Source organism: Delphinus delphis, chromosome 1 (assembly GCF_949987515.2).
Source record: "Delphinus delphis chromosome 1, mDelDel1.2, whole genome shotgun sequence".
NCBI classification, from domain to species: Eukaryota; Metazoa; Chordata; class Mammalia; order Artiodactyla; family Delphinidae; genus Delphinus; species Delphinus delphis.
In genome coordinates, this window is record NC_082683.1 from 20,850,944 (window position 1) to 20,859,291 (window position 8,348).

General features: G+C 56.5%; 1 protein-coding gene across 1 annotated transcript; it reads right to left on the reverse strand.

Annotated features, from left to right (window-relative positions):
- Positions 1-539: 539 nt before the first annotated feature.
- Positions 540-7,550, reverse strand: TENT5B (terminal nucleotidyltransferase 5B). Its single transcript, XM_060001096.1, has 2 exons — positions 7,143-7,550; positions 540-2,433 (listed from the first exon to the last, which is right to left on the reverse strand). Exons 1-2 carry the CDS (start codon positions 7,404-7,406, stop codon positions 1,411-1,413), a joined length of 1,287 nt encoding a protein of 428 aa, XP_059857079.1. The 5' UTR covers positions 7,407-7,550; the 3' UTR covers positions 540-1,410.
- Between the last annotated feature and the right edge of the window lie 798 nt (positions 7,551-8,348).

An 8,348-nucleotide genomic window follows, 5' to 3' on the forward strand; every position in this document is an offset into this window, starting at 1 on the left:
AAGCTGGAGGATTGAGGGAACCTTTCCCAGCAAGGAGGCCAAGCCTCGGCTCTGGCTCTGAGGGTCCTAGAAGCCTCCCAGTCCCAGCTGCCACCACTAGGGGGTGGGTCTCCAGTCCAGACTCACCCTGCTTGTTCTCCACCTGCTTCCTGGGAAGGGTTAGGGAAGGGTGGTGAGCAGGGCTGGGGTCAAGCAGCCCTGAGCACTGGAGTGTGAGGCCAGGTCCAGGGTCATTAGGACTCCAGGTAGGAAACTTTGAAATATTTGCTCTTTAGCAAGAGACTTGCTGAGGTGATGTCCAGGGGCAAGTCACACCTGTGTGGACAGGGGCTCCTAGGACAGTTGCCAAGCTGGGCTGGTGCTGGGGGAAGGAGGAGCATTCCCCAGCTACAGCCCAGGACTCAGACCCTGCCCTCCAAATGTCTCCTCTCGCCACATGTCCCCTCCTATAATACAAGCCAGACTCAGGCTGGGGGAAGCAGCCACAGACCCCACAGACTCTGGAAGGTCCTTCTCCCAGGAGAAAGCATGGTACTAGGTTCAGTGTAGACAATCTTTATTGGCAGGTGTTAAGAGTGCTAAATAGTAGCAAGTACAGAGGGATGGGAAGGGAAGTGGGGCGTGGCTCTCCTCCCCCTCGTAAGGACCCTGTAACCAGGCCAGGGGGGTGGGAGCACTTGACTGTGGCTACTTTGGACCCAGCACCCTCTGGAGAACAAGCTCCCAGGCAGGAGGGCTCCTCAGGACATGGGGGAAGGGAGCTGTACCCCGGCAGGGGCATGGGCTGTGTCCCACCCCAGGCTGCTTAGTTCCTGTCCACCGCACACCTCAACCGACAGCTTGGGGTAGAGGTGTTAGGGGACTGAGCTAAACCTATCCCTTTCCAAACCTATCTGCCTCATGCCTCAGTTTCCCTCCTCCTAGTTAGTGGCCCAGCCCAACCCAAAGTGAGTAGTTCCCATAACATACCATATTTTAGCCACTGTGTGGGCTGCAGGCCCTCGGAGGCTGCTGGTTCCACTGTGGGCTGGCCCTACCCAAAAAAGGCCCCTTCTAGGCCACAGAAATCAACCTGAGATGACAGGCATTGAAGCTACCATCCCAAACATTCTTTGTCTCCTGAAGGCAATTGACCCCCAAGACGAATTTCCCCTGCACCCCACAATCATGCTGGTCCAAAAGTGTAGTGCAAATAACCAAAAGGTCCATTTACCAAGAATCTAAGCTTGGCCTTCAGCCCACAGGGGCTTCACTCGGGGGAGGAGTATGGTCTGTTCAGTTTAAGGCCCAACCCTGCAGCAGTGCTGGGCTACCTGGTACAGGCTGCCTGTCTCTGGTCATGTTCTCCATGCACTTCTGGAGGCCCCACTCCATCTGCAGAGGTCTAGTCCTTTCTGGCCAGGGTCTGAGTCAGTTACAAGGCAGCCAGGTGGGATAGGAGGCGTGGGCCCGGGACAGCAGAGGCTGCACGGGGGTCACATAGTAATTGACAGTGGTGGGCACGACCCCATCAGGGACTGGGGAGCGCCAGGCCAGGGAGGCCATGGCCGCCGGGCCCTGCTCGGCCAGCGCCTGGAGCGCCAGCGTGGCGATGAGGGCCAGTGTCTGGCGGCGCTCGTGGCTCATGAGGCACACTGTGCTCTCGTTGACCACCCGGTGCAGCGTCACCAGGCAGGCGTAGCGGCGCGCCGAGTCGGCCCCGCTGAAGTGGGCCTCGAGGTAGCGCTCCAGCATGCGCTGCTGTTCAGCCAGGTCCGGGAAGTCGATGAAGAAGCGGGAGCACATGTAGCGCTGCAGGGCGCTCACGTCGGTGCTGGGCCGCGGCCGTAAGCCCCGCACCAGCAGGTGGCAGTACTTGAGGAGGCCGCCCCCTCGGATCTCTTCGGGACTGCGTGTGGCGATGATGCGGTGCCGCAGGTGGTCCAGGGCCTCTGCGAAGTCCCCGTACAGGCTCTCGCCTGTCACCGTGGGGTGGAAGGCCTCGGACATGGGTGTGGAGGAGCACTGGCTGAAGAGCAGCAGGGAGTCCAGGAGGATCTGGAAGGAGTCTATGCTAAACTCGAATTGGCGCCTGACCGAATCCACGAACTTGAGCTCCACGTTCTTACCGCTCTTGTTGGACAACGAGATGAGGCTCCAGCGGTCCGTGTCTGTGCACACTTTCACCAGCTTCTGCACATAAGCCTCCTTGAGTGTCAGGGGTGTGATCTTGGCCCGGCTCACGCCGGCCGGCAGGAAGTCCAGCAGGCAGGCCAGCACCACCTCTTTGGTCAGCTGGAAAGACGCCTCGCTGCGCAGGTCCACGCGGAACACCAGGTCCAGGTCCTTGTAGCCCAGGCCACTCTCGGGGTGCAGCACGTGGCTGGCGGCCGAGCCGTGCAGCCGCACACCGTGCACGCGCAGTCCCTGCTCCTCCAGGCTGCTGCGGACAACCTGCAGAGAGGATGGCAGGAGGGAGAGGTATCAGCGACCTGGGCCCCTGGGGTCCGCTGTGGACTTCCACGTAATAATCACAGTGACATCAACCGCTGTTGACCACTTATCAGCTGTTGTGCCTTTGGAAAATCATTTAATTCTCTTAGCCTAAGCCTCTATTTCCTAATCTAAAGAGTGGCCCCTTTGGAGGAATGACTCAGCAATAATGATAACACAGACGTGCATAGAATTTACTAAATGCCAGGTCCTGATCTAAGCACTTTATACATTAGGATATAAACTCACGTAAATCTTACAGTGACTCTATGAGGTGGGTATTATTACTCCCACTCTACAGATGGAGAAATGGAAGCACAGAGGGGCCAAGTAACTTGCCCAAAGTCACACAGCTGGTGAATGCAGAGCTGGGAATTAAACTCAGAGTTCATGTCTTAACCAGTATGCAATTCCACCTCTCTAAAACTTCAAGTAAAACACTTCGTTTTGTGCCAGACATGATGCAAACTGCTCAAATGTGTTGGGAATGTAACTGGCCGTTCACGTGCATTACTACATTAATGCTCACAATAATCCTGTTTGAGTATTATTACTCCAATTTACAGATGGGGGACCTGAGGCACAGAGAGGTCATGTCCAAAGTCAGAGAGTAGTCGGGCTGAGACTAGAACCCAGGACAGTTGGATTCTCAAGTCCATGCGTGCTCTTTTGACTATGACACATTCATCTATCTTTACAAGGACACAGTGAAGCAAATATTAGACTAATTTTACAGATGAGGAAACTGAGGCTTATAGTGGTAAAACACTTAAGGCTCAGAGAGGAAGCCATTCAGAAATGGCAGGGCTGGAAGCTGAAACCCAAACTCTTTCTGCTCTTGGGTGAGGGGATGGGTCAAAATCCCTGGACCCGGACATTCAGTGTTCTCAGCAGCCCAGAGTACTTCACACACCGAAAGTGACCAGGCAGCATTCTTACCCTGAGCGATTCTGCAACCCCGCCTTGCTGCCAAGTCAGCTCCAGACCCGGCTGCTCTTCAGGCCTCCCAGGGAGTTACTACAAAGAATGCACGTCAGTGCTGAGAAGGCAAGCTGCAGTGGGGCAATCTGAGGCGGGCGGCTCCCTCCAGAAAGCTTCCAGGAGGAGGACCCTGACTAGGGGAAGGTATTATCATGGCTATGGGGGTGGAAGCATCTGGCCCTCAGGGACCTGCAGGGCCAGGCAGCTGGGGCAGGGGAAGAGGAATATTGGCTCGGCACCTACTGGGTGCCAGGCATTGGACCTTCTTACCAGAATCTATGGGGAATAGAGCTTTAAAATCTCCCAGTTATAGATGGGGAAACTGAGGAGGGAAGTTACCTGCCCAAGATCACCCAGAGGTGATCCAGGTATGGCTGACTCCAAAGTCTATCTTCTTTCTACCACATTACCAACCCAGGGTTTGGAAGGAGCAGAGGCCAGAAAGCAGGGTTCTAATCCTCTCTCCCTTTCAAAGTTTCAAAATGAGGGCAACCCTCCAATCACGGAAGCCCAGGGCCAGAGTAGCTACGGAGCAGGAGGGCAGGGGTTGGGGAAGCCTGGCCAGGCAGACGGGGGAGGCTGGAAATAAGGGGCCAGTTGTTGCAGTCCAGCCTGTGGGACTTCTAACCCACACTCTGGCAGCTGGCAGCTGTGCCCATGTATGCCAAGGGGAGAACTGGGCCAAAGACTTTGTCCTAAGGACCCTGGCAGACCTGCAAAGTAGACCAGCCCCCTCTCCAAGTCCCATTAGAGCTGACTGGGCCTTACTCAGTGCCAGCTCCTGCCCCCAGGCTGATGCCCACCCTAGGGCATGGCATCTGGCCTGGTGAGTAGGTAGGAGTACCCTTGTTAAATCGCCTGTGTCAGGCCGTGGGGCCGGCCATGTCAGCCAGCCAGCCAGCGGCTGTTGTCTCTTTCCCAGGTGCGACTACAGCCAGCTTGGCAGGCAGTCCCCAGATAGATACCACCACACCCAAGGACTGCAGGGCAGCTTGGAGCCTCCTGAATCAGACTTTCCAGCCATGGAGGGGGCAGTGGCTGCACCTTCCTTTCTTCTGTACCAAGGCCCTCCCCCAAACCACTCTGCTCCCAGGCTGCTGCTGAGACCTGCAGGGAGACCATAGGTGCTGTCAGCCAGCAGGCTTACGAAACTTGAATCCAGAGCCACTCTCTAGCTGCAGCTGGAGACATCAGAGTCTAATTCAATCCTCTGGACCCAGACAGGGCAAAGGACTTGTTTAGGGTCACACAGCCAATAAGTGGCTAAACTTAATTAAGACCAGTCCAGGAGCAGGGGGCCTCCTACAGGAGAGTGGGTCCCTCTAGCCCAGGGACAAGCAAGAATAGCATCTCTAACTGCCCAGATCACTGCTGTAGGAAAATCTCGTGGGGGTAGAGAGGTAGAAAGGTTCCAATTCTTGAACCATCGGACAACTCAGCACTAGTGAGAAGCCCAAAATCAACAACCAGCACCCCCCACCACACACACACACAAAACCAGGACCTCCACCCCCCCGCCACACACACACACACACACACACACACACACACACACACACACACAACCAGTACCTCCACCCCCCGCCACATACACACACACATACACACACAACCAGTACCTCCACCCCCCGCCACACACACACACACACACACACACACACACACAACCAGTACCTCCACCCCCCGCCACACACACACACACACACACACACACATACACACACACACACACATCCCAATAGTTTGTGAAGCTGCCAGCTGCAGGTTCCTGCCAGGAGATGGACTTTCTTCACACCAGGTGAAGGCACCTGTTTCCTTTGGATTCTGGAAGCAGAAGGGGCGTTGGAGAGCAGTTCAACCCATCCCCATTGAACAAATAGGGACACTGGGCCCAGCAAAGGGAATTGACAACTGTCCAGGCCCTGAAGCCAGATGTCCAACCTCCCAGTCCAACTCTGAAGTCGCCACTTCCCCCTCCCCACCACATCCAGCTGCTCCCTGTTTTGTGATATTTCTGACCCTAGTCTAGGACAGTAGTACATTGTACTATTACCACATTGTAGAGTCAGCTCCTATTGACCGGCAGTCTCCCCCACCTGGCTGGAAGGCAGGGAGGCTGGGTCCCAGTCACATCTATGCCCCTAGTGTCCTGAACAGGGCCTGGCACAGAGCAGACACCAGTAAAGGCAGTTTGGACCATACTGATAGGGGCAGGGACTTCCCCTCCAGGGCAGTGCATGGTGCAGAGGTGAATTGCCGCACTGGGCTCATGCCTGAGACAATAGTCCTAGAGATACAGCATTTGGGGCCCCAAGGTTGACCTGACTGTCAAGGGGAGAAAAGCCTCAACTGGTTTCCTAATTACCCCATGACCTGTCAAGGGGAGAAAAGCCTCAACTGGTTTCCTAATTACCCCATGACAGTGGGGCAGCCAAGAAATGCCTCAGTGAGCACCACTGATGAGTCAGCCCTGGGGAATCTGTCCCCACCCCCTCCCATTCCTTGGGAGGGAGGGCGAGGTAATCCCCCAGCAAGCACCACTCCCCCTCCGTGGAAGCTAAGGCAGAAGGAGCAGGGTGGTGGCCTGCTTCACCTGGCTTGCACGGTTCACTTCCCCAGAAAGTTCATCTGCTGGCAGGAATATGCAGGAATTGTGGCTAGATTTTCTGGTTCCTTCTATCTGCTAACACCTAGAAGTTGAGTCTTGGGAACTGCGGAAGAGGTGGGAAAACCTTGAACCTGCAGTAACCGGCTCCTGGGAAGACCCAAGATTCTCTGGGTTTGATTTTCCCCTCTAGGTAATCTTAGGCAGCTCGCTGCCCCTCTTGGGGCCTCAGCTTCCCCAGCTATAAAGTGCATACAATAATGACCATCTTCTGGTATTTCAGGGCATGACGGTGCCTGGGCTAACAGGTGAAAGAGCAATTTTAGGGTTGTTGAGAGTCAGGTAAAGGGAAGAGGGAGTCTGTGGAAGAGGAGAGAATTCTCTTCTGCTCCTCAGGAGAGAGGTGGGGCTTGGGGCCAGAGACTCGGCCCTCATTTCCAATCTTGGGGAGGGAGAGAAACACCTAAATTGGGCACCTGATGTTGCCCTCCAGCATGCAGGCATCAGGTCTGGACTGGTGCTTAATCTCCTCCTGCCACAACCCTACTTGAGAGGGAGTGCTTGCTGGGATTTCTCAGCTTTCCCACCTAGCGAGGGGGCTCTGGAGCCATGCGCTGTGGGAACACAGGACAAAGTCTGCTCCTAGAACCTTGAGAGAGGGAAGAGGTAGAGAGTGAGACCCGGGGATGACGATTTAGAGATGAAAAGAACTATTTTGGACTCAAGCATGTACATCTACCCACCCAGGGCTGCCTGGCATCTGTTGTCCCTGCAGGCGGGGTTGTTCTTCCTTCACGGCCAGGTCCCTCCCTATTTCCCACCCCTCTCCCAGCCAGGGCCTAGGTGAATGGTCCGAGCGGAATTGGGGCTCCTTAAGGGGCGGGGGACGGGAAAGTCAAGTGGGGAGAGAGTATGAGGTGCAGGGGGAGGAGGGTATGGACTACCATCAATGTCGTGCGATTTTGTTACAGCCCCTGTCCTTCTCTGAGCCTTGTTTTCTTAGCTTTCCAGCAAATCGAACAGACTCCGGGAGCCTCCCAGCCACGAGAGCCTCAGCCCCATATCCCCGCCCAGCGCCTCTCACCTGCACGATCTGCCGGGGCTGCACGCTCAGCGTGGGGAAGTTGCCGCGCCCATGAATGGGAATCGGTTCGCTCAGGAGCGCATCCAGCCGCTTCACCTGCGGCCAAGTCAGCCCACTCAGGTGCCGTCCGAGGGAGGCCGATGCAGCCTCCGGGTCGGGGCCGCCGCCTGCCGGGGCGGCCGTAGCCACCGCCGAGGCCGCAGCGGTCTCCACCTGTGCAACCGCTCGGTCTGGGCTCTCCGCTCCGCTTTCCGAAGGCATCATTGGCCCGGCCCCGGGGCCCCGACGGCAGAAACCGGAGGGCGATTAAAGGGAAGAGGGCAGGGAGAGCGGCTGGGCCGGGGCCAACGCGGAGGGCGCGGGGCCGGACGGCAGCGACAGTGAGGCAAGCCCAGGGCACACCTCCGACGGCAAGGACCAACAGACTCTAAAGCTTGTGGCCTGGGGCCCAGCCGACTCTTATAGGCCGCGGGCGACACGCCCATTGGTCCCGGCTGCTGTCACACAGCGGGAACCGCCCCGCCTCTCGACGCTCCTACCATTGGTCAGCAGAGCTTTGCACGTGAGCCACTGGTCGCCAGGAAGATTCCGATTGGCTGGAAGGCACGCCCCTGCCCCGCCCCTCCTTCTCCGGCAGAATTCCCTCCTTTGGTCCTTAAAGAACTTCTCTTCTCCGTGATTGGCCCGGGCGGAAGGCAGCGCCTGGATTTAAAGGGACTGCGCCCTCCAGGGGCAGACGTTAGGGAAGTGACCTGTGGAGTTTGTAGCGGAGTCGGACCACCAAGATCCCCCCCCACCCCACCCCCACCCCCGCTGGAAGGAATTTCGAAATCACCCGGCCTGGTGCTGGTCATACGCTATTTTCAGAAGGCCAGAGAGATTGTGCCACTTGTTCAACTCCACACAGTGCTCCTCCTGCTCTCCGTCAATCTTCCAGAGTTGAGAAAAGGTAACAAGCTTGTATACCGTGGAAGATACTTTTTTTTTAATGTGACTTATTTGGAAATAGGGTCTTTAAAAAATTTTTTATTTATTTTTGGCTGTGTAGGTCTTCGTTGCGGTGCGCGGGCTTCTCATTGCAGTGGCTTCAGTAGTTGTGGCTCGCGGGGTCTAGAGCGCAGGCTCAGTAGTTGTGGCGCACGGGCTTAGTTGCCCCACGACATGTGGGATGTCCCCTGCACTGGCAGGCGGATTCTTAACCACTGC